Source organism: Malania oleifera, chromosome 5 (assembly GCF_029873635.1).
Source record: "Malania oleifera isolate guangnan ecotype guangnan chromosome 5, ASM2987363v1, whole genome shotgun sequence".
NCBI lineage: Eukaryota > Viridiplantae > Streptophyta > Magnoliopsida > Santalales > Ximeniaceae > Malania > Malania oleifera.
The window spans coordinates 7,872,563-7,899,501 of NC_080421.1; the positions used below are offsets into that span (position 1 = coordinate 7,872,563).

Genomic DNA, 26,939 nt, shown 5'->3' on the forward strand with positions numbered 1-26,939 from the left:
ACACATCCAGGAATTGCACTTCTATAACTGATATAAAGGTTTTGAATTGGTTATACTAGGGAACTCTATGAGTGTTGGCAAGTATGCAAAATGCAGCATTTTTTTTTTATGAAGAAATTTTGTTAAGGAAAGAAAGACAAATACAAATAAAGGAAGACAAGAAATCTGCCAAACTAAACAAAAATTAAGAAAGAAAAAACATAAAGCAGAAAATCAAGCAACGGTAGAAAATATAATGAAACTTATTGATAAAATGATCGAAGATGGTGATTGGACAATAGGAAACAAAATAGACAAAAACACTCTTTGGAGTATGTGGAGGTGATTCTTGAAAAGTGGGGAGAGCTTTGTTGTGCACAAGTAATGGATGTTTTGGAGAGGGCCTAGAGAGGAGGCTTAGGCAATTCTTAAGAAGGTATTTTGATGGATGTAGGGTTTTCTTGAACTAGTGGGAATCCAAAGTGGAGAGAGAGAGAGAGAACTTGATGGCTCTAGTCCCTAAAGCTAGAAAAAGTTGCTCGTGAAGAATAATAAGGGGATATTTATAGAAGAGAAATAAAATGGTGCAAGATATTATTTTCCAATAATAGATTGACACATCACATCTCAATTAATGAAAAATAAGATATATTATTTGAAAAAATTTGACAATGACAGATGGTTCAAATGAGAAGAAAGAAAGAAAAGACGTGTCATTATTGACGCACAAACACTTGAGCAACTTAAGAAAAGGCTAGGGGGTAGGAACCTACTTAGCAAACCCTGACTCAAGCCCATCAAACCAAAACTCTCTAAAAGTGAACATCCCAAGACTGAAATTGTTAGAGACCCCCCGCCCAATGTCTATATGGCCAATCTTGGCACACGCCACCGATATTGACATCCAACAAGAATGCAAAAATGATATAATTAACACTTAATTAAATTAATGGTGCATGCATGTTTGACAGTGATCAATTTGACAACCTAGGGCAAAGTGGTAATTTTACGCATTTATAGAGTATGATAGTTAGTTCTATTTAAAAAATATCAAAGGAGGTTTTAGGAATCTAGAGGAAGTTTCTGGGTTAGTGAAAAGGAGTCGGTAGGGGGCGGGATCAAAATGTCAAGAAAGACAAAGAACGTGGTTAAAAACATGGCAAAAATATAAAAACATGGAAAGCTTCAAAAAGCATAATGAGACAAGAAAAGATGCAAAAAGCAGTGTTTTGGTGTAAGAATAAGACATAAAAGAAAGATATGGTGAAAAGTTACTTAATAATCTATTTAATGAAGACTAAGAAGAAGGCTTAAAACTTAGAATTGGCAAATGAGGAAAAGGCTAAAAAATTGAGATTTATCCACAAAATTAGAGTTAATGAACTTGAGTTTGCTTTCAAAAAGATGAAAAATGGTAATGCTATAGGACGAGATGTCATACCAATTGAAGTTTGGAAATCCCTAGGTGGAGTATAACTATTTGGTTAACTAATTCATTTAACACAATTATAAGAAATAAGAAATGCTAGATGAATGAAGGAAACGTAATACCTATATACAAAAGCAAGGAGATATTCAAAAATTGTTACAATTATCGTGGAGTTAAACATTTAAGTCATAAAAAAGTGTCATGGAGCAAGGACCGAGGTTAGAAATGAAGGTTTTAGAAAATCAATTTTTTTTATGCTTGGGAGAGAAAATATAGAAGCTAAATATCTATTAAGAAGATTAATGAAAAAGACTAGGGAAAGGAAAAGAGACTTGTAAATGGTTTTTGTTGACTTAGAGAAAGCAATAGGGGTACCTATGGAAGTTTATGGTTGGTTCTAAGAAAAGGGAGTATATAGTAGTAGTATATTGATGTTATTAAGGATATGCTTGATAGAGTAATAACTAATTCTCGGAACACAATGGAGAGTCTGGGGAATTCTCAAACATAATAGGTGTACCTCAAGGGTCCGTTTTGAGTCTTTATATTTTTGCACATGTGATGCATGAACTTACAAGGAGTGTTCAGAACGAGGTTCCATGGTGTATGTTGTTTGAAGATAGTATTGTCTTAGTTGATGTAGAGAAGCTTTAGAGTCTAGATGTCAAGTATAAACATGGCAAAATATATGAAATGTAATTCTAGTCATGAGGGAGGAATACTAGAGATAATATTAAACTTAATGGTCAAAAAATTATTAGCACAAGTGTATTTCAATATTTTAAGCTGGTTAGGTAAAATGGAGAAGTTCTTGGGTTGTATTGTGTGATCCTTGAATACCCGTAAAATTAAAAAAATAAATTCGTATAAGACAACACTAGCTATGCTTATGGAACAGAAGTTGGGGAGCTAAGAAACAACATATCTAAAATGTAAAAGTTATTGAAATGAGAATGTTAAAGTGGACGAGTGGTATAGCTCTAAAAGATAAATTAAAGAATGAATAAATTTGTGGTAAGTTAGGTACAATGCATATCAAAGATAAGATGAGGAAGATGGTTTGGGCATATTCATATCATAGGCCAAATAATGCACCAATGAGGTGAAGTGAGCTAGTTGATGTGAGTGGTAACAGGAGTAGGGTAGACTTGGACTAATTTGAATGAGAAAGTAAGGATGCAACAACTCTCTATATGCGATATTGCTCAAGATTGTGCAAATTGGTAGAAAAGGATTTGTGTAGCTGACCCAACCTAGTGGAACTTGGTTTGGTTGTAGTAGTTGTTGTTTTAGTAAACCAAACAAAGAACTAAACTCTTTATTCTTCCAATCATGCTGGATGCAAGTTAAAGCAATTATTGCAATCACTTGTGCTAGAGGACCAAAAGGAGGCAAAGCACAAGCTTTTTTATGTGTTTAGAGAGTGTTGGGTTTGCCCTGGTGCTTTCGAGGATTTCTGTTGACTTATTTTAGAAGAGTTGGGAGGCATAAGGATGCGAGGAAACTTTGGCAGTGTGCTGTTTTTGCTGTCTTTTGGGTGATTTGGCCGGAGAGAAATGCTCATATTTTTCGAAAAAGTCAAGCTTTGTCTAGAGATTTGATTTGGGATTAGATTTTTTTTTTTTCCTGATTTCTTGTGGATGTCTTCATCATCAGGTTGCTTTGAGACTTGGGAGTGTCAACTTTTATGATGTGCATCAGATTGGTTGGCTCTGCAAGCTTTATTTTGATTTTATAGCTAGTTTATATTTGATTTATTTTTCCTTTTTGCTTTTTTCTGTAAAAAAACCTTATCTTTATAAATTTATAAATTGTAACTTAGTAATTGTGAGTATTCAATAATGAATTGTAGAAATAAATTGAATTAATAAATTGAAGAATTATGCTTAATTACTGAGCTTGCTTATTCTCTTTGGGGGAATTGGAAGTGTTTCTTTTATTTTGCCACCTTTTAGTTTGTACTGCAACCTCTATTTCTAAGATCACATCTTAATATGATGACACTATTGTTTTACTTGGGTGTTTTTTTTTTTTTGGAGTAATTTTTGGTCACTAATAAGCTAAATAATGTTCTTCTACTCATCTGTATGAAAATTTTGGTTGTAAAATGTTGTTGAATCTGTTATATTTCAATTGTTAATTTGTATTAGATTTCCGTACAGTTTGAAAAAAAAAATAGTAGTATTTTCAGACCATTTTGTCTTATTTTAAAAAATATGAATATTTTTGTCCACAAAATGATTTACACTATTTGTACTTTTATAAATAATGTATAGGAGATAGATTGCTTACTGATTTCGAGTGACTTTGTTCATTTTGGAAGCTAATAAGGGCAGAACCTAATATCTTTAGAAGTTCAAACCCAATTACTGTGTTCTAAATCCTCCAGAAGTTTACTCAATATTTCCGAATGGCTCGTGAAAATCATTTTCACAGTCAATAAAGCTCTTTATACTGTTAACAAATGATGTCAATTACATAAACTCTGGCTTAATTCTGAAAGATTGTGCCAAAAAGGAAAAATATATGATGTCTTTGCAAGAGATATAGAGGGTGTAAAAATATTTTATTATTATTATTTTTTTAAAAACATTCAAATCCATCCATTTTGACCTATTTTCACCTATTTAACTGGATTTTCACTGCTTTTTATTATTTCCAACTTTAAGGGCTTAGACTACTGCTGGAACACTGGTTTGAGGTCCAGCTGATCGAATTTGGTCTTTAAAATATTTCTTAAATGCATATAGAAAGGGGTGATATGGTTTCTTCTATGTTTTTGGCATCAAACTGATCATATGATTTTAATATGTTCAAAGTGATATATTTTGAATATTTCAATATAATATATATAGTTTTGCCAACTAAAAATTACAAAATTCTGTAATCAATAAACAAATTGTTTTTAAATCTGAGAAAAATAATAAATAGAATTCAAAAGCTGGTCAAACTGGTCTTTGTCTAGTTTTCACCAATTCTTTTGGCTTTTGACTTCCTTTTTATTATTACAAATTGAAGGAGAGAATATTGAAATTAGGAATAGCTTCCCAAGTGGGGTGAATTAGATTCTAAAAATTTCTTTTAATTCCTTTTAAGATACCTTAAACTTCTTTTATTTCTTTTAACCAATTTTTGACTTGTTTGTTTAATTCTTTAATCAATCAAGAACTTAGTTTCTTTATTTAATCCTTAACCACAGAAACATCCAATCATTCAACAATAATTAGAAAGCAAACAACCAAGCCAATACACAACACTTATGTAATATAAAAACTCAAGATTGTTGTTTGTTTATATTAGTCAAATTTGAATCAAGTCCTGTAGTGAATGAGAATTTATGCTTGTTGATGTAAAGCCCTGTATAAATGAATCCAATCCCTCTTTCCAAATATTTAGAACTCAAATAAACTCTTGGTAAATTTATCTTTGGGATGTTAACCAAGTAACGTATTCTCGTATGGTTTCCGCAAGATATGGTGTAACCAACGTACTCCCTTTCGGTTTCCGCAACCCAAATCAAAATTAAACCTTAAGTTTGTTTGATTTCCAAATATACGGAGTTTATATGATTTTCAAATTTAAACCATCCACGCAATTTAAATATGCACTGAAAATAAAGAATAGGGAAAGAGAGAGTGAGACGGGGATTTTTATGAGGTTTGGCTTGTACCCAGCCTACATCCTCGCCTTTGGCAAACCACCAAAGGATTCACTAAACTTGTTCCGTTGACGGGTAGAACAAAACCTTTACAAGCGATACCCCACGCTCAAACACTCCTTCACTAGGCTAGAGCCCGCCTTTCCAAATGATGTCCCCTCGTTCAATCACTCCTTTAGGCTAGAGCCCGCCTCTCTAAGCAATATCCCCTTAGACAACGATTCAAACGATCCTTGGAACGTCAAAGAACTACAAGAAACACAAGATAAAATCTGCATACAAGTAAACTCTCTCAAAGAGCAAGTTAGTACAATTTCAGCACTATATACTTCAATGTAAAATATCAATATGAAATATAATGAAGCTTAAGTGTAGAATTCATCAATATCCTTCTTAGATGAGGATTAGCAGTAGGAATTCAGAGGAGGAAGGATTAGCACTTCAGAATATCTTAGCAAAAGAGATTTGCAATGAGTGAGTAAGAAAACTTAGGAAGAACAAGAGTACTTTCAGCTTCTCAAAACAGATTTTTCAATTCTTGGATATATTTTGATTTGCAAAATCATGTAGTTATAGGCTTTCAAACTTGTTTCCATGTTGATAAAGTTTCCTTAGAAAGTTTCCCAAGTTGTTAGAAAAATTGAAGTTCAAAACGGCTATATTTTAAAATATTAGAATTTAAAAATTTGCCCGTTGAACAGTGTTTAGGTGCCTGAAGTATCGGGGTCAATCGCTTGAAGTTTTATAAAACTATGATTTTCAAAGTCAGTACATGTTCAGGCGCCTGAACTCATAGGGTCAGTCGCCTGAGGTTGTTCTGTCTGCTGTTTAGGCGCCTGAAGTTCTGCCGTGAACAGTGTTCGGTTGGCTGACAGCTTCGACCCTACTTCAGTATTTTGGCCATAACTTTTTCTATATAACTCCACATTAGGTGTTATTGGTGTCAAAAGAAAGCTAAGAGAAAATCCTATAACTTTCATGTTTGAACACTTTTTAAAATAAAGAGTTTTTGATAGAAAAAAATACACCTCATTGCAGATGTATAAAAACTAACGGCATTTGGAAAAAACTCTTTTTGGTGCTTTTTATTCCAAAAATGATTCTAACCTTGTTAAAATAATTTTTAACCTTATAAAAATATTTTGCAGGTATTTTAAAAGGTATCTAGGTCCAAGAAGTTAACCTAAGAGCTTCAAAATATTTCAAACGATATTTTAAACATTAAAACACTTATATGAGACTTCTAAGACATTAACATTTTAGGTTCTTGAGTCTTCATGCTTGCTTTGGCCCTTTCTTGGTCTTCAAGCTTTAATATTCTTTGAGCTCTCTCATTTTGCTTTTCCTTAGCTTTTTAAACATTCCTTGGCTTTCAACAAATCATGCATGACCTTATATTCTTCAAGGTGTAATATATCATCTTTAAATCCATGCTTTGACTCATTTAAGCTTCATTTGATCCTTGTGAGTACTTTAACCTTGCTTTCTCATATATGAGCCCTGAAATATCATTACTCACACAAATACATTAAATTTCACTTGTTTGTTAGCATCAAAACAAGATAACAAGATTTTAAGTCTTGTAAGGCCAACAAATATAATAAAATTTGTGGATAAAATGAGAAAATATGGTGGCTAGACAATAGGTGATAACATGTATACACACTCTTTACTCTTTAGAATAGGATAGCTAGTTGTATTGAGGAGATAGCAAAAGAGGTTTAGGTGGACACACTATTTAGAATAGGATATTTAGTTCTATTGATGAGATAGCTAAAGAGGTTTAGGTGAATCTAGAGGAAGATGCTTAACTAGTAACAAAAGCTGGTGGGGGGATCAAGACGTCTAAAAAGCCGCTAAGACAAACAAAATGTGGTTAAGACATGGAAAAATTATGAAACATGCAGAACTTCAAAGAATTTCTATGATCTCTAGCTGGCATTTTGGGCTGGTTGAAAGGGACCCCTTTGTAATCCTTGATTTTCTTGATGCTTTTCAGGGAGGCATGTTTCTCTTTTGTTGTTTCTTTTGTACTTGGGAGGCATCCCTTGATGCCTTTTTTTAATATATATTCTCTTTGCTAATAAAAAATAATATTGAGCAATTAAGGAACAACATATCCACAAAGTAAAAGTTGCTAAGATGAGAATGCTAAGGTGGATGAGTGGAATAATGTGAAAAGATAAATTAAGGAATGAACATTTTCGTGGTAAGTTAGGTGTCCCCTATAGAAGATAAGAGAAGGGGTGGCTTAGATGGCTTGGACATGTGCAATATAGGCCAAATAGTGTACCAATGAGGATGTGTGAGCTAGTTATAATGAGGGGTAGTAGAAGGGGTAAGAGTAGACATAAAATAACTTGAAATGAGATAGTAACGGTCTAATAGCCGTGTATTTGTTGGAGGAAATTCCCCATGATCATGTAAATTGATGGAAAAGGATTCATGTAGTTGACCCACTTGGTGGGACTTAAAGCTTGGTTTTTTGTGGTGTTATAAAACTTTGAAAAGTACAAATAGGTAAGAAAATATGCAAAAAAGGTCATTAGTGAAGCTAAACATAGGGCATGAAATAATTTACACACTAGACTAGAGAGAAAAGAAGAGGAAAAATACATACTTAAACTTGGTAAGCGAAAGAGTAAAGATTTAGATAATATCAAATCTATAAAAAATGTGGATTATAGTGTTTTGGTTAAAGAAAAAGATATAAAAGAAAGATGAAGTTATTTTAATAAGTTAATGAAAATCAAGTAGAAGGCTTAAACTCAATCTTGACAAATGAGAAAAAGGCTAAAAATTTGAGATTTATCTGCAAAGGTAAAGTTAAGTTGAAATAAGACAGCGTATATGAAATGTAATTTTAGTCATGGAGGAATAATAGAGAAAAGATTAAACTTAATGATCAGGATATTAGTAGTTCTAGTAGATTTCGATATCTTGGATACATTAAGAAGGATAATTAAAATGTAAGCATAGAGTTAAAGTAGGTTGGTTCAAATGGAGAAGTGCTTCAAGCGTGTTGTGTGATTGTAAAATACCCTTGAAATTAAATTTTATGAAACAACAATAAAACCAGCTATACTATATGGATTAGAATGTGGGCAAAAGCAAAATACCCAAAAAGTAAAAGTTGTCAAAATGAAAATGCTAAGGTGGATGAATGACATTATTCTAAAGATAATTTAAGAAACAAACACATTCATGGTAACTTAGGCATGAAACATGTTAACGATAAGATAAGGGAGTGGCGCCTGAAATGGTTTGGTAACTAGGGACGTGTAGGCCAAATAATGCACAATTGGGAGGAAGTGAGCTAGTTAATCTTACTGGTAGAATGGGGGGAGGGGTACAACTAAAATAACCTGGATGAGATAGTGTGAAAGATTTTCTAACCGCCCTCCATTTTTCAAAAATATTGTCCAAGATCAAAGCTTGGTAGAAAAGGATTCTTGTAGCCAACGGTATCTATAGGGACTTACGGCTTAGTTGTTTTTTTTAGCAGCTGGATGACAAGTTCCCAATTCCATTCAGTTCAATTTTTGAAACATTGCCTAAATCTTCATAAAAAGGTTGATTTGGTTCCTTCTTCTATGCTTTCTGCATCAAACTTATCATATGATTTTTATGTGGCCAAACCAATATTATAGTACATGTAAGATGTTATTTATATTTTATAGATTTCATCAACATTCCTTGTTAATGTTGGTTTAGAATATTTATGGAAATTATGGAAATGCTTGGATGAGTTGCATCCATCATATGTAATGCATTCTAGTTTCCTTTGGAACTTTCTTGCACTGCCACTATTTGGATGTTACTCCTTCAAGAACTTTCTGCATGATCTTGTTTCTGAATTTTTCCAAGTCAACTACAGGCAAAAGAAGACAATGATAAACCTGGGCTTCAGGCCATGCTGCAGAAAGTCTTGCAACTCTATGCTTCTACGGTTCTCTCTAAACGTAGTTATGCAAAGAAAGGTATAAAAAAGTTTCACTGTGCTTGTCATAACATCCCATTGGATTTTACTCGTTTATAATGTGGTTGAGCTTTAAATTGTCCAACAGCACATGAACCAATTGTTTTATATGGTGGTAGTACAAGCTATTGCGGTCATGGGATTCGAAACTTATGTTTGTGCAAATGATCTATTCTTGCATTAACCAATTGGGTTGCAGAGGCAACAATGTGAACTGATGAAATTTTTATTGATTGCATGCAAAGCAGCTGGAATTTCCTTTGAGCTGAGAATGTGTTCAGTTGGAACCTAAATTGGTAAATTTGCATTTATGTGTCTTTTTGTCATATTAGAGGATGCCATTGCCTTTTGGAGTCACCATTTCCCCATTCTAGAACTCAATTACAAACAGAAGACAATGATTTATTGTTAATGTGAGGCTGCCATTATGCAGTATGTAGAAAATATCATCACAATTATGTAGGTTGTTGTGGAGTATGAGACCTTACCTTTTGAGTTTAATTACCAGGAATAAAAAAACTACGAGAACACTTCATGGTGATGGCTAAGGCACATCTCAGGAGATTGATTCCTCTATTGCCATAATGTTTTTCAACTTTTAAGGTTGTCTTCCTTCTTTTATATGCATATTTTTTTTAAAAAAAAAGGAGATCTATAATGTTAAATTGATTAATTTGAACATATTCTGAATTATTAAATTTCTGTTTCCTCACGTTTTGTCATTTATGTATGACAACAGTTTTTGGGCTTCAGGCAATAGACTCTCTCCATCATATATACTCTAAAATTACTTACAATATTTAATTGTCATGTTTTTGTGCCTTGCTGTCGCTGACATCTTTATACATGTGATCGGAGCAAAATTGGTAATTTCTATTATTAGGATACCTTGACACTATCCCCTCGTTATGTTTCTGTTGCAGGTGATGAAATTTTAAAGGCTGAGCAGTTTCTTGAGACCATAATCAAAGGTGCCTACCTGCCCTCTACCCACACATCACAAAGAAGAGAAACTTGTTGTGTCAGCTTATGAATTAGGTTGCTAGTTCCTGACAAAGTGTTCAATTGGTGAACTTTATTTCCATTCAATGTTTGTTTTATTCTGATTGCAGTTACTTTGTGAGGCTAATAGCATCTAAATAGTGTTGTGTATATGGTTGCATGCCCTTGGGAAATTTAATTTCTTCTTGCAAGCCAAAATCTCAGGATTCACATTCACTTTTCGTCCTGGTATATAGTACGTTGTCTATGAACAGAATGCATGGACAAATGGATGAAGCAGTAAGAATATCAGTAAGCTTGAATCCTACATAAGGAGGTCAGGGACATAAATGACGGTGCCTATTGTGAATATAAAAGGTTCCCAAAAATGCAGCCTCAATAAACCGAGTTCAAACAAAAATGGAGGCTGGGTCATTTTATAGGGGAAATTTCTTAATTGATCCTCTGGTAGGAACATTTCTCAATGTTGAGGCTGCCACATGTGGTCTAATCTCCTCATGGTCTTTATCAACTGTTAGCACTTAATAGAAATTGATCTATGGCATATTTGTATTAAGATCAGGCAAATAATATGCCAGTGTCATTGACAGACTTAAGTGGGTGCAGCTCCCGAGGAGGAATGGAATAGACTGTTGATTGATGGTATGACAATTGGTCGAGGGGAAATTTCACCAGAGGAATTTTATGCCATGGTTAAGAAACGAATTGAGCGAACATTGATCCGTACTGTAAGATACTTCTTGCTGCTTAGGTGATGGCAATTTTAAATGCTTCATTTTTTTTTCTGATGTCAGTTTTTTTTTTTTTTTGTCTTTCTTTGTTTTCTGTTTGTGCTTTCTTTCCCTTTCTCTTTCATTTTCCCTCCTCTCCTCTCTCCCTCACAGGAGGGTGGCTCATACCAGCAACGTGTTCTTACTGAGTATCTGAAAGGCATCCAATCAAGGGCAGAGGAGATTATACAGGTACTCCGGGGAAAGCCACAATGATAACATACAGAATTGGAATTGGTAGAATACGATATGTAACGTGCAGCAACTGTGAAATGATGAACTCCATTCTTGTAGCCTCAAAAAACGAGTAAATTTTACAGTGGAAAACATGAAACTTCCGATGCAAATACCATGAATCTTTAAGCAACCAAACCTGCGTGGAGAGCCTTGTGGAATAACACCTTGAAATATTTTGTTGAAAAAAATTATAGCTATGTAGAATCAACTATTCTGTAAATTTTTTTGGCCCTTGTGTGTACAATTTCTTCGATTTGGAAACATGTCTATAGTAGAATCTGGCTGGTTGGGAATAAAGAAACACCATTAACCTTGATCTTGTTATGCCCTTTGTGGCTGCTAGTGTAGTGGCAACTGGATTGCCTAGTGAAATGCTATCTGGATTGCCCCTGTGCCCTCATTCGGTGCCAATACCTGTCTTCACTCTGGATTCCACGTAGAAATCTCTCCCGACTTAACCTTGTTGTGTTTGCTTTTGGTTTGAAGGCTGCACATTGATATGTGTGGAAGGTGCAATTTAACTGTTCTTTGTCATTTTGCTCTTTGTAAAAGTATGCATTTAAATCACTGGTATCACATTTGTACAGATAGCATATTACAGATAATCTTATTTGTAATGTAGGTACTCAATTCATCATTGAATGAGGGTAAAATAATGTGATCCCAATGACACAAACAAGCTCAAGTTAAGTTTGGGATCATGGATTTCATGCCTTGAATTTAAATTTAGGTAAATTTAAAAAAAATCAATACAATTTTGTATTACATCTTGTCCAAATTTATACAAATTCAAATCAAATCTAAGGCTTCTTCTAAACATACGGTTATTGTGGTCGAAAATTCAAACTTACACTCTTAGGCTCCATTTGAATTAGATCTCCTAAAAGTTAAAAAGAAATTAAAAAATAAATCAAGTTTTCATAATCAAAACACTATTAGGGATACAAATTATAAAATAATTAAATGATAATGGCACATAAATAAAGTTTTTATTTTTTTCACTAATTCACTATGCACACGCACACAAATTTTATTAATATTTGAACATTAAAAAGATAATTTTTGTAATCTTTTAATGATTTTTAAGTCCCCAATGGAACCCTACTGTGGTGTTCTTAGCTTTGTCATGTTAAGATTCTTGGAAAAAAATATATATTAATATTATAACTCCAAATAGGCGTGTAGTATAATGCATCCAATCCTCGTTGCTTTTTGATGGGAAATATTTTACTACCAAATAGGTTTTAAAAAATCACAAGCATGTTTGGCTACAATTTTATGTTAACATTATGTTGATAAATTTTACTTCAATGTCTATATATATATATATATATAATTATTCTTTAGTACTAACTATTAAAAACAATTTTATTAAGTATGAAAGTTGAGAATGATTAGAGCAATTTTGGATCATTTTTCTTAGTTTATTATTATTATTATTTTGGTCTTAAATTCATAGGCCACCGATGAAAATTTCACTTTTGCCCCTATAATCGGAAACTGACTATACAAATTTAAAATTAGTAATGCTAACAATTGCATTATTATTTTTTTCTATTTATAATGAGAATAAAAATATCAAACAAAAATGATGGCAAATATAAAGTTTTATAGTCTTTTGAAATATGGAACTACCCTAGAGCTTAATTTCAAACACTCAATACATTAAGTCACGTATAAAAGTGTTATGTATTTGGAACAGAGTATTTAAAAACTATTGAAGTAACTAAATTATGCCTCACAAATTTAATATATATATATATATATATATATAGCTCCACCCAACATGGGAGTATGTCTTTTATCTCCCTCCACGGTAACATCAATTCGTGGATTATGTAACGTCTTTATTCTCAAATTCACACAATAAAAAGATTAGATTTTTTACTTCATTCCATGTCGACACATCCTATGCCTGTTGCTTAGGGGATTTCTTATTTCTATTTATGTGTCTCCCTTGTCTCATGTTTGAATGACAATAATGAGACAAAAAAAAAAAGGAAAAAGTGAAATTGACAATCAAATATAATTTCTTACTAAAAATATTTTTCTATTGGATGAAATAGGATTTAAAAGACTAAAATTCATCTAATTACAAAACAAAATTTCCATTTAACGCTTATCCTCTCTTAAAAACAATATTCTTTTGTCTCACGTTCGTAAAAATGAGTTTGAGCTAGTTAGGGTGATAATCATCCTCTAAGGATGTTCATCACTATTATTTTATTTTATGTAGCTTTTTTTGTTTCAAAAAGAAGGGGTAATTAACCAAACTTTCTATGATTATTATGTATATATGTGCCTGTGAATGTGCAAATATTTTCTATTAGATAATAAGTGAAGAATATACTAAAATTTTAACAATAAAATTTGAAACTAGACTTTTCGACATAAAAGTTCATTGACTTAAACCCAAATAATGGCCCTTTTAACTCATCAAATTATAAATATAATTTGAAAAAATGATAAAACTATTTGCTTTATAAATTTTTTATTAAATTTAATTATGTCTACTACACAAAAAAAAAAACATGATATATAATCCATTGAAATTTATTAAAATTTAGGTAATTTAATTTTAAATTTTTTTGAAAGAATTCGACCCTCTACAACAAAAACAAACCACATTGTAAGTCTTGCAAAAAAAATCAAAAAACTCGAACTTTATTTTTTCTTGTAAAAGCTGGGGTGGTACACGCGAAACTTATGGTCGGATTCATATTAGTTTCTAGATTTGAACCAAAAATAATATTGAAAAAATTATTTTGTGCTTATTTTTTTTTATAATTGATTAATGATGTCATAATTGAATTGTTTGTTTCTTAAAATAAAAAAAAATAGAAAAAGCATAAATGACCAAAGGGCCCCCAAGTCGTCGTTAGAACAAACGGATTGCCCTTATCTGGAGGTACCGTTATTTGAAAAACCGTGCATGACACGCAAAGAGATATTTTTCGCTACGCGCATCCTCATGAGGATAACCGTGCACCCGCACAAACCAGATGTAATAAACCGCCAAAGAGCTACGGAAAATGGGTTGAAATTTTGGGAAGAAGCAAAAGATATCTAGGGCATCCATGGAAGTACTTTCCAAGCAAGAAATGATGATCGCCGAAGACGATCTCTCCAACTGGGAACTCGTCAATGCGTCCGATCTCGACGAGGATGAACAGCACGATCATCTCATCGATTACTCTGACTCTGCTTATGATTCCGACGGGGCTGCTTCTTGGTTGAGTCTCATGAGTCTTCTCTCGTCGGCTCACGATGATGATGATGATGATGATGATGATGATGTTGATGCTGTTAATGAGGGGGAAGAAGAGCCGCTGGACGAGGAAGATGTACTCGAGGATGATTACGGTGATTACGAGGATGACGATGATGACGAGAACGATGATCTCAGCGATGATGGTTTGGACGACGAGCTCGTGCCTCGCTATGTGAGCGACCGGCTCGGCAGGGAGAGAATGAGGAAATTGGGGAAGAGAGCGTGCGCGAAGATGGCTAAGTCTAAGAGATCTCCGTATCTCTACACAAGGCCTGGCTGTGTCCATGGGAAGCATGGGCTCGGCTTGAAACACAGCTTTTAGAAGAAGTGCAGTCTGGTTTCATTTGCCTTATCTGATCTCGAACCATGTAAGTACTACTGCTGTAGTTGGATTAGTTCGGTAGACCTTTGTTTCTTTGTTAGGGTTGTCCTGATTGGGGTTTCTTTCTCTGCGCTGTTGTTGCAAACTTGTTATCTCCGTGGATGATCCTAATTTCTCCTGGGGGATTGGCTTGAATGTTTATAGAAAATTCATTGGACGGGCTCCAGTTTGAAGATTTGATTGCTCCATTATTAGAGTAGTACTTTGTTATTGATTTTAAGCCAATCTTTCAATCGTTTTTGTTATTGATTGATTGCTTACTGGCTTGATCCCTCATCTGCTGGATTGCTCAAATTTCATTCCCTCTCTTCTTGAGTTTAGGAGCACTTCCCAAAACTATTGATTTTGAATCTATAATCTTTGTTTGGTAGCGGGGAAAAGAAACGGAGTGGAAGGAAAAAAGGTAGGGGTAAAAAAGGTAAGGAAGCAAGAAAAAATATTTTTCAAAAACATGGAGAGAAAATACCTTTCCATTCCAATCCAAAGCAGAAGAAAATAAAATTACGAGATTTTTTGTGTTGTATTTTATCCATATCAAAATTTAAGAATAAAAATTCGTTCAAATATGATTAAAATTTAAACAATTAAAATCTAGTGATGTATAAATTTAAGTTTTTGTTAATTTAATCTATTATTAATTTTTTTTTTCTTATTAGATCTTTGTTGCTTAGGGCATTTGGGATGTTTGTTGTTTACTTCTGAAGTTTATTTATCTGGACTATTTTTGGAATTCAATAGAGTTTCAATGAATTCATTCTGTAAATTGATTAATTTTGCTTTAATCAACCACCAGCATTAATTTTTCTCTCTTCCAATAAATTAGGGTTTCTTTTGGTAGTTGGTTAGGCGCATTTGGTTTCTGCAAGGATCAGAATTGATTTTGTTTGAGGGAAAAAAAAAAAGGGAAAATTTTTTAATTACATTTTGTCTTTGGATTAAATATTATTATATATAAATTTTAATTTAATGTGATTAAAAATTAAGAAAAATAGATATTTGTTTTATGGTTATTTATATCACACTTTTCTTTATTATCAAATATGAAAAATGAATGAATTTATTTTATATTTTTCTTTTCGTCTTTTGTCTTATGATTGGGAGCATGAATTTTGAGTATTGGAGTTGAATTTGTCTAAAGTGCACAAAATGTAATGCAAAATTATATTAAATTTTGTCTAAATCCACGCAAATTCAAATTCGAAAACCATTTTTTCAAAACAACATAACAACAAAAGCAATAAACCTACGTCAATTCATCTGATCAAAAATGTTATCATTCATTAGATTACGACACTAAGTCTAAAGTCTCACTAAGTAGGATCAACTACATCAACCCTTTTTCGCTAATTCACCCCATCAAACGCATTTTCCTCTATTAGATTAAGGGCTATTAAATCCTTTCTCACCACTCATTCCAAATTATTTTAGACCTATTTCTACAATTTTTCACGTTAGATACAAAAACTAATCCACTCGTGCTTAAAGGTGCTTCATTAGGCCTATGTTTTAAAAATTCATGATAATAAGATTTGATAAAGTTTTACGTTGACTTTTAGTTACCTAATACAATCTTGCTCTTTTATCCGAGCTTAGGATTAGTTGCGTGTATAAAGAATTTGTGTTATACAGGCGAAGTACACGCTTGTGTTTTTATTTTTTTCACTTAATAATTTCCTAAATCACACCTACAACTAGTAGAAACCACACACACATTTTTTAATATGAATGCATTAAAAAAAATTTTAAGCATTCTAGTTTGAGTGTGAATCGAGCTAAACTACAATTTAAAAAGTACTTTTTGAAAAAGTTTATTTATTCCAAAACTTGCAAATGAAAAACACACAAACATAAAAATGCATATGCTAAGCTTACAAATAATAAACATTAAATCTTCACTACTAACCAACTATTAGAAAATGTTTTAATAATAGTAATAAGTAAAGAAATGATAAGAAAGGAGAAGATGTCACTAATGACTAAAATTAAAAAGAAAATGAAAACCGCTTGAAAAATACGTATATATCCTTTGTTACAGGAAATTTGGTACTACTTACGAAAATTAATTAAACAATATTTAAGCAAAGAGGGATTGCAAGAATTCTTCAATCTAAATTTAAAATTCAAAATTCATGAATATTGAAGAAATAAGATTCCTTAACTCATAAAATCTTTATTGCTTCTTCATAATTTTAGGGCTAAAGAAACAAGAATCTTTGAATTTGATTGGGTCTTTGGCAGAAAAGAAAGAAAGTTCAAAGGGGACTTGCTTGGTGGGTAAGAAAATAAAACCAAAAAGGAAAGAACTGAATAAAGAAAATGAAAGAAAAGAAAGAAAAGAAAAGAAAAGGAAAAGAAATCTTTAAAGGTGGAAGCAAAAAGAAAAGAAACCTTTAGACATTGACATAAAAGAAAGAAAAAAAAAAAAAAAAAAGAGGAGTTTGAGTCAAAGTAGATAAAAAATGAATTCGATTAATTGTGGGTTTTTAAGAGAATTTGATAAAAAATCTCCAAGATTGCATCTAATAGATCTCTCCATTGTTGTCAAAGAACTTCCAAGAATTTGATCCATAATTTCAGCTGGATTAAGAATGATCCTCAAAGTGAAGGAATCACGGATTGTCATAGGCATGGCAGGTTTTTTTTCTTTTTGGGTCAACAGACTAATTGATCCGATATCAAATTCATGTTGGATAGGAATTATAATTCAAAATTCAGAACTAGAGAGAGAATTGAGAGAATTATGGGGAGAGAATTAAAAGAATAGGAATAAGAGAATAAGAGGAACATATCAGAACAAAAGAGAAAACAGGTTATATTGGTAGTAGGGACGGGAAAGAATAGAGAGTAAACAATAGAAAGAATAGAATTCAAGTTATTTTATGTCTATCTTTTATCCCTTTTCATGTCACAAATAATATTTTACTCACTCTTCCTCACAACTTCTACTAGACTTGCGTTTTAGATGCTTAAATCATTTAAATCGCTCCTCCCTTAAAGCTCGTTATTTCAAACACTATCTTAATATTTTTCAATCTAAATGAGATTTTTTTTAGGCAAAAGACATTCATCTCTCTTAAGATTTAACAAAAATATAAGGATCTATCTTGAGATTTTAAAATTTTTGCTAACCACAAAAATGACATAGAACTCACTTGAGGTTTGCCAAAAAGACGCGAATCTTCCCTCAAAAGAGTGATTTTTATTATTATTATAATCTTTAGGGAAAACCCATGAAATTCTTGAATCTTATGAAAGGCCTCTAAAATTTTTAAAACTCAGGGGAGGTTAGTGTCTTTTTACTAAACCTTAGGGAAGGTTAGTGTCTTTTACCCTTGTTTTAATTGCTTGGGTTGTGAATGTAAATTGTAAAAGGGTGTGATGTCTCTCTCCCGTTTACTCCTTAATCTTTTTAATTACATTATGATTTTCACATTGTTCTAATTAATTTAAGATAAAGCTTGAAATAATAATAATAATAATAACAATAATTATAATAATAATAAGAAGAAGAAGAAGAAGATGCATTCACTTGAACTCATAAAAGCTTGAAATCAAGTTATATATTTGAATGTTCAACATTTTTTTATTGTTTGATTAAACAAATTATTACTAGTGATTTTTTCACTTAACGTAATGGATGGGTGTCACATATCCCCTTTTCTTCGTTATATGCATTTCTTGTTATGATATATCCTACTTTACCAACCTTTTTTTTTTTTCGCTCATCTCTTTAATGTAGCCGCTCAAAGATTAAAAATATTTTGATTCTTTGTTTGGGACTTGGGAGAAGTCTTAAATTTATATTTGTAGCATCATAATATAAAATTGTGTTGAATTTCATTCAAATTCATATTAATTAAAATCTAAGACTTAAAATTCATGTTTCAAAATGCAGTATAATTAACAATTTTATTAAGGTTTGCACATAATAAATTTGAGACCCCTATTAAGAAATTTGAGACATTGTAGCACTTTCTTAATCTTTATTATTATTTTTTTGAAACAATGGCGTTCGTTAGAATACTCTACTAATCTACTGAGATAATGGGTCTGTACCTCTGCCGCTCTTCACTTAAAATATTGGGATATTATTTCAATGAAAATTCTAACTCACAAAACTCAAACTCTAATAATTTAATTAGGAGAATCTTGAGTTTACTACTTAAGCCACCCTTGAGAGACTTGTAGCAAATTCTTAAGTTGTTGTAATAAATTGAAGTTGAGCTTTTGAAATAAAACCAAGCATGAAGGTTAGTAAATGAGTGTGCAATTTATCCTTATATATAGGGAAAGGATTTTCTACTTTAAAATATCGCATTAAAATATTATTTAAATAAAATATTATATATATATATATATATATAAAATAAAAATATTACATATTTTATAAATTATGATTACTTATGTCTATTTATATATAAATTTTAAATTTTATATAAACTTGTATTTAATTGAAGTAAAGATTGACTGCACTTCAATTGTTAGAAGATATCACTATAAATTGTGTAGAATGATAAAATAATATGTAGTTCAAGAGTTAAGCTTTTGCTTGTTGTAATACAAGTTTATTTTTACTTAACTATACTCAATATAATAACTCATAGTGGCTCTCGAACTCTTGGGTGATGTAATGCTCTCTCGCTCTGGGTGAACTCAGCTTCGTCTTCGGCCGAGGTCGCGGCGCGCCCCTCGGGCAGCGCCAAAGGCCAGGATCGAACGGCATCTTCCCAGCTAGGTCGCTGTCCCGATATCGGGGCTTTTCTGAGAAGATCCGATGTCGGGGGTTTGGTAGTCGGAGTTCGCCATTTTCGAGGAGAAGAGGTAGGATCTCGCAGTCCTCGCTTGCTTCGTCGTCGCCGGTATCAAATCTGCAGATCAGATCTGAGGAGCGAGCAGTCGATTGATGCCGACAGCGGCAATGACGGAAGCGCCTCTGTAGTTGGAGAGGGAGATTGAGGATTCTGAGTCTCGGTCGGGGGATTGAAACAACAAAGAAGAGGATATTGGGGCTACGAATGGTTATAGTCTCATCTTCAACAAATACTCCTGGATTTGTTTCTTTGAAGAAAGGAGGTAGGAAGAGGACTAGACATTTGAGGTATGTATACGAAGGCTCGGCTGTTGCTCTTACTGTTGACTCTATGACTAAATCAAAATCTAGAAAGCTAAAGAAAGCAGATAGAAAATTGAAATTGGCGGATAGATCTGACTGGTTTTGCCCTAGTTCGCTGGAAGAAGAAATAAAATCCAGTCTCTTTGCCTGCCCTTTGGAGAAAAAGGATGTCTGTGTTCCTGATTTAGGGGTTCCCTTGGATTTTCCCAGCTCCCCTGCTGTTGAGATGGCCCAAGCTTCTGTGCATTCGGTCACGCCCCAACCTGCTGCTGCGGCTACTTTATGGAAATCCCTGTTGATGGGAAATATGGAGGGTGCTACAACTCTGGATTACCAACCTCCTATGGAGACAGGAAAGAAGGTATAGAACACTTTGAGCTTTGCCTAGTTGGGTTCTTCTTAGGTGCAAGACTTCCTTATCATCTTGTCAAATGAGTGGTGGAAAGAAACTGGGGGTCTGATCTGTCAGTAACTGAGAAGGGATTCTATTTCTTCAAATTTTCTAACAGTCAAAAACTTGAGGAAGTGCTTGAAAGAGGTGTTCTTGACATTGCAGGGAAACCCCTTCTTCTGCAAAGATGGCATAAGGCCATCAGACTAGAAAAGGAGCAAGTCTCCTCCATTCCAATTTGGGTCAAGCTTTTTAATGCCCCTCATGTCTTCAGGACAACCTGTGGTATGAGTTATGTGGCAAGTACCATAGGCAAGCCTCTCTATGTATACGGATAAGGCCACTGAGAAGAGAAGTAGACTTTCTTATGCTAAAGTTTGCATTGAGATAAATTACGACAACCCCTTACCATCCAGTTTTGAAGTTGATATAGGGAATGAGGATATTTTTGAAGTAGAAGTAGAATATTGCTGGCTGCCAAACAAGTGCATGAAGTGTAAGTGCTTTGACCACAAGGATTGCACACCTTAGCCTAAAGAGAAGTGGAAACCTAGACTTATCAATAAAGCCTTAGTCCCAACAGAACCTCCCAAGGGGAAAATAGCACCAGAAGAGGCCTTGATCAAGAGGAAGGAAGAGAAAGGGAAAGCAGAGGCAGAAAGCTCGACTCAAACCAGTAAAAATACTCCTATGGCTAAGGAATCTAAAAGGGCATCTCCTAACAAATTTGCAATCCTTAGTACACTGGAAGAGGAAACTGATTTTGAATATCCAAATTTGGGGATGAAGGAAGGGGGTGGGGAGTTATCTCAACCCCCAGACCCATGATTATTTTGTCATAGAATGTGAGGGGCTTAAATAGAAGCCCTAAACAAAAGGAGGTGGGCTCCTATGCTCTAGCTCAATCTCCTGACATTGATATTTTGGTATAGCATAAAATAAAGGAGGATTGTGTTGAATGGGTAACTTCTAAACTCTTTCCAAATTGGGAATTCCTCCATAACTATTAGTTTAGCCCATTGGGCAGAATATGGGTTTTGTGGAAAAGTAGAGATATTAATGTCTCTATGTTGAGTGGCAGTAACCAAGTGGGGGCTGAACCATGGGTCCTTTCTGCAATTTATGGTTTGAATAAAGAAGTTGATAGAAGAACTCTCTGGGAGGATATCAGCAACTCCTCAAGGCAGTTTATCAATGAAATGCCTTGGCTTCTGACTGGAGACTTCAATGAAATTCGTTCTCCAGTAGAAAGAACTGGGAGCAATACGGGCCGGACAGAAGGTATGAATGAATTGTGATAACCTTTGAGATAGCATTGATTTAATTGAACCCCCATTTATTGGTCCTAATTTCTCCTAGTCTAACAAGAGTTGTGGTTCCAATCTTAAAGCTAGTTAAATAGACAAGTCCTTTGTAAATTCTAAGTGGGTTGTATCCTTCCCCAATTTTTCTGTGGATTTCATCCCCCTTGGGGTCTCAAATCACTCTCCTTGTGATATTAAATTCTGTGATCAGAGTAGGAGAAAGAAAAGTATATTTAGGTTCTTCAATTTCTGGACTAACAATGATGATTTCTTGAGTATTATTGCTGACACTTGGAAAATGGAGGTTGTTGGCTATCCTATGTTTAAAGTTGTTCCAAGCTAAAAGCTTTGAAGCCTAAGCTCAGGAGGCTAAATAAAGAGGGTTTTGGAGACATTAGTTGTAAGAACCAAACTCAAGAATTTTGGATTAAATAAATAAGAGAAGGTGAAGGAAATTAAAAAGGTGAAAACAGCAGGGCTCGTCGACGAGGCTCTTTCTCTTGTTGACGAAATCTCTTCTATAGCTCCACGATGAAATTCAGAGGTTCGTTGACGAGATGATGTCGAAAGATTTTGAAATTCTGAAATCTTAGGCTTGTCAATGAGGCCAACTCCGTCGTCGACGAACTCCCTTCTTATGCTCATTAACGAGAACGTCGTCTCGTCGACGAGGCTGGCCGGGTCAACTAAGTTATAAATATTTATTTCCTTATTGGAGAAGAAACCAAAATCCTCTCTCTCTCTCTCTCTCTCTCTCTCTCTCTAAGATTTCGAGCTATCGGTTACCCAAATCGATAATTCGACGTTACTACGTGGATCAGGGGAGGAATCTCTACGGTTATAGCAAATCAGATCTTCGTTTTGAGGATTTTTGGGTTTTGTTTCAAAATCGAGATAAAGGTCTGATTTCGTTTTCGGTTCGGTAGATCTATAGTGATTGGGGTTATATTGAAGTGTTATTCTTTGATTTTTAGGTTTTGGGAACTCGGTTCACTATCTTAGAGTCGTTTAGTTCGTGTTTTGGTTTTCAGGGAAAGGTAAATGGTTTTCGTTTATATCAGTTATTTTGTAATTTGAATCGATAAAACTGTGATTTACAATTATATGAATGTTTTGGTTACTTATTTGGAAAAATCTATCGGGTGAAATTACGAGATTTTCGGGTTTATAGTTTTGGGAAAATTGAGGTTTCGAGTATCATCTCTGTTTCCGTTGGAAAATTATATATTGGTATAAATTGTACTATAGAGATGACCGTACCTTTGATTATGTTAAACTGTATTTTCAAATTATCTGTTATGAGATTATTTGTTTACCCAAATAAGTATGGAATGAGATGATGAATTGAATGATGTGTTTTTGCATAAAAGTGTGTCAGTTAACTGCCGTAGGCTTTGAGTTATTGAAATGAGATATAGGAACAAGAGTTCCAAAATTGTTCTAGGTTTTGTGAAAATGTCGAGTTGGAATAAAATCGAAGGCCTAGAACATTCGAAGCGTGTCGGTTAACTACCGAAAGCTGAGATATGAGGCGTGCCAAAATAATACAGTAAGCGGCCGAGTCAGTTAACTACCATTGGCTCAGATGTTCGACTTTTACCGAAGAGCGTGCAATACCACTAGACAGACCGGTTTATACCGAAGGGTGTGAGAACACCATATCTGCATCGGTTCAACGTTGTAAAGGCTTATGCTATGCTAGGTTACCGAGGGCATCGGCTTTTTGGCGAAAGGTGTGAAATACCACCAGATAGGATAACTTGGGCCGAAGAGTGTGACGACACTAGATCGTATTGTTTTGTATCGTATGTATACAGGAACTGTATTATGAAAATACTGGAATTGTGAAATGTTTATGTTTTACTGTTGAAATAACACTCATGTGTCACACACTGATATAACATGTTTCTCCCTTACTGAGAGGTGTCACACCCCCTATTATACAAATATTTTTTAGGTCCCTCGAGTAGTCGACACTAACGTCCTAGCAGTTCAAGAGTGTGGTTGTTAGTTAGCTTTGTAGGAGTACTTGTGTAAGTATTGTTCTTTGACCGAGTTGTCATTTTGGGTTATATAGACACTTGGAGTATGTTATGTATTTTGGGAATTAGATCCTGTTTTTGTATAGACTCTGGTATGATATTATGATGTAATAGGTTAAATTATTCTGCTGCGTATATTGTGTATGTGATTGTGGATAGGGTATGCGTGATTCCTACAGGGCCGAATCCTTATATTGTATAGTATCATGGATGGTTGTATGATACAGGAATAGGTTAGGTTACTAAATCACACCCTTGGGCTCATTTCTAGGTTTGGGGCGTGACATTAGTGCCCTTGTGAAGTAAGTCCGAATTTAATTGGGTGAGGTTCAGAATCTGCTAGATGATGACCCCACTAATTCTGATCTTAGATAGGAAGAAAGGAACATCATGGATTCACTTATCTATAACAGTAGATGTAACGACCCAACCCTTTATACAGACCCAGGTGTCACTCATTTATACAAAATACATGTACTTATTCAAGATATGTAAACAACCCGCCCTAAACAGGGACATATAAGTATAAATCATACATGATTACGATGTAAATGTCGCGGAAAAACATAAATATCCATTGGGATTTCTACCAGTCTTATACCAGAGTTTACTAATACATCTACACCATTTACATAAATTCATACATAGGATAAATCCTGTTATTATAACCCTCCAAAAAGGAACTTCATCGAAGTTTAATAGAAGATTCAAACGCTTACGTAAGCTAACCAAAAATAATCTCCCCAGTCCCTTTAGCAACTAGGTCTGATGCCCAGAAGGACCTGAAAATAATGATTGTATAATGGAGTGAGACACCTCTCAATAAGGAAGAAAGTGTTACAACAGTGTGTGACTGCATATATACACATTTTCATACAAACTCATATATTTGAAACATATGTTTATAATACTGTATCATATAACATTTATTTGCACATCAAGTATTTAAATCATGCATATGAATATTAGAACAACGACTAGCTTGTCATACATGTATTGCCTTTTTACCCCATGGCACGGGTTGTACATTGATATCTCCAACAATGTCATGTTCGTGCAGGCATATGTCAAGTATCTATATATAGTCCGACTGCTTCTATCTGGTTTATTATTTTACCAATGGTTTCATTTCACCTGCTAGTCGACTATCTATGTACCCAAACTAATTTTAAACATTAATGGTTGCACTGTACCCTTCCAGCTGAGGAATATTCCCTGTCATTGGGGGTTATCTTTCAACCCCATAACTGAAGTTTTTTCAACTTCTAACTGAAGTATCTTTCAACTCTTTTAATAGCAAGTTGTGGTTCCATTTATCATATATACAATTTATAACAAAATATAGTAACTTGTGCAATTTCAGTATTTTCACAAATTCAAATAATCACATCGGGTTCAAACCGGCCCCTATCCACTCGGTTTACCCCTTTTCACAAATACAGTTCGATGTATCATTGGCCTCTGTTTTCCACATACTAAGTATAACAAATTGAAACTTTGTTTCCATAATCTATATTTCGTGAGATTTGAAGATCATACCCCAAAATTCTCGTTTTTATCAAAAATCGTAAAATTATAAACTAGCATTTCTACTCGATATAATTTAGTAACTAAGCAGTTAAATCATACATATAAATATAAGCTAACTTTTTAGTGGTTTAGTTTTTTAAAAATGACTGTTGTAATCAAATTTCCCTTACCTTAAACCCGGAAATGAAGACACGAATGGTTTGGTCCAAAACAACAACTTTGGATCCTCGAAACCTAAAAATCACAGAATATTACCATACTGCAATCTTGACTACTATACAAATACCTAATCGAAATCGGAATCAGATCCTTACCTTGATTTTTGGGAAAAACCCGAAAATCTTCAAAACAACGATATGATCCGCTATAGTTGTAGAGTTTCTCCTTCTGATCCATGCAGGAACCTTCGATCGTTGAAACGAACGATGAATGGCAAAGGATCTTAGAGAGAGAGAAAAAAAAAAAAAGAATTTATAGAATAAAACCTAAATTAGCCTTTAAGTAATTTAAATAAATATCTCCTCTAAGATATTTATATACAAATATCTCAAAATATCTCCTTTCAAAATACCTCCTCCAAAATATCTCTTTATTTATTTATTTATTTATTATTTATTTATTTATTTTATTTTATTTTATTTTTTTCGGGGTCGGGTTACTACAGTAGACATGAAGAAATTCTCCTCAAACAAAGGTCAAGGGATCTTTGGTTGAAAGAAGGGGATAGTAAAAGTAGAATTTTCTTCAAATCCTTGATGAAAATAAAAGCTCTAAATTCTATTAGGAGAATTTATAATGAACCAGGGTCTTGTTGGAGGAAGAGGATCCTATCAGAGATCATATTGTTGAGTTTTATGGTAAGCTTTACGTATGTGAATTTGACCTATATGAGGGGGAAGTAGTTGCTTTTGTGCCTTGCTGCTTCTCTTATCCTGCCCACCTCCACCAAATTCTGCTCGGTTATTGATAGAGTGTATAGATTTGCCACTTCTTGAAGTTTCTCTTCTAAATAAGTGGTCTCAGATCAGTAGGAAGAATTGGTAATAGACACAAAATGGGATTATTCAAAGCAGGCTCAATGGACAACGGGGATGGAATAGTTGTGGGATGGTTAGGACACCCTATCTTTAGAGATAAAAAAAGACATATTTAAAGTTATAAGGGAATTAACAACCAATCCACTTCCTTTTTCCACAGGATGTCTCCTCAATCCCTTCCCTCATTTTGGCTTTTTGAAGAGATGACATATTTTAAAGTTATAAGGGAATTTGATGATTTTAAAGCTCCAGGTCCTGATAGTTTCAACAGCCATTTTTAAAAAAAGGCTTGGTCGGTTGTGGGTGATGATGTAGTGGAGGCAGTTATGGATTTTTTTCTCTTCTAGAAAGATGCTCAAAGCTATAAACTCCACTCTAATATCATTGGTTTCTAAGACTCCAACTGCTGATTCTTTGAAAGACTTCAGACCTATTTCTTGCTGCAATGTCTTATACAAGGTAATTTCTAAACTAGTGGCTAACAAAGTAAATATCTTTTTGCTAAGTTTGGTTAGTGATTATTAAGCTGCTTTTGTGAAAGGAAGGAATATAATTGAAAATGTTTTTGTGACAAGAGTTAATGCACAACTATCATAGGATAGGCTTTGGTAAGAGAGTTGCTATCAAAATTGACCTGATGAAAGCTTATGATTCAGTTGTCTGGAGTTGTATAGGCAATATCTTGGAGGCCATCCATGTTCCAGCCGGCTTGAAGGACTGCATTAAGTTATGTTATTCTACCCCCAGGTACCCTATTAATCTCAATGGTGAACCATGTGGGTATTTTAAGGGTGCAAGAGGTCTTAGGCAAGGGG

At 33.8% G+C, this 26,939-nt stretch overlaps 3 protein-coding genes across 3 annotated transcripts in view; all 3 read left to right on the forward strand.

Annotated features, from left to right (window-relative positions):
• Positions 1 to 11,370, forward strand: part of LOC131156458 (uncharacterized) — a 29,118-nt gene extending 17,748 nt beyond the window's left edge. The window contains exons 8-11 of the mRNA XM_058110159.1: positions 8,944 to 9,046; positions 9,969 to 10,016; positions 10,654 to 10,775; positions 10,932 to 11,370. Coding sequence (XP_057966142.1) covers positions 8,944 to 9,046; positions 9,969 to 10,016; positions 10,654 to 10,775; positions 10,932 to 11,033 — 375 coding nt within the window. The 3' untranslated portion in view covers positions 11,034 to 11,370. The remainder of the gene's footprint in view (positions 1 to 8,943; positions 9,047 to 9,968; positions 10,017 to 10,653; positions 10,776 to 10,931) is intronic.
• A 2,618-nt stretch (positions 11,371 to 13,988) lies between these two features.
• LOC131156459 (uncharacterized) lies at positions 13,989 to 14,882 on the forward strand. Its single transcript, XM_058110160.1, has one exon. It carries the CDS (start codon positions 14,132 to 14,134, stop codon positions 14,645 to 14,647), a length of 516 nt encoding a protein of 171 aa, XP_057966143.1. The 5' UTR covers positions 13,989 to 14,131; the 3' UTR covers positions 14,648 to 14,882.
• Positions 14,883 to 19,310: 4,428 nt separating this feature from the next.
• On the forward strand, positions 19,311 to 22,649 carry LOC131156460 (uncharacterized). Its single transcript, XM_058110161.1, has 2 exons — positions 19,311 to 20,181; positions 20,377 to 22,649. Exons 1-2 carry the CDS (start codon positions 19,723 to 19,725, stop codon positions 20,419 to 20,421), a joined length of 504 nt encoding a protein of 167 aa, XP_057966144.1. The 5' UTR covers positions 19,311 to 19,722; the 3' UTR covers positions 20,422 to 22,649.
• The last annotated feature ends 4,290 nt before the right edge of the window (positions 22,650 to 26,939 follow it).

Coding starts and splice junctions, on each gene's coding strand:
- LOC131156460 (XM_058110161.1), top strand. CDS start 19,723: ATGGTTATAGTCTCATCTTCAACAAATACTCCTGGATTTGTTTCTTTG. Junction 20,182..20,376: donor CTATGGAGACAGGAAAGAAG/GTATAGAACACT, acceptor TTGACATTGCAG/GGAAACCCCTTCTTCTGCAA.
- LOC131156459 (XM_058110160.1), top strand. CDS start 14,132: ATGGAAGTACTTTCCAAGCAAGAAATGATGATCGCCGAAGACGATCTC.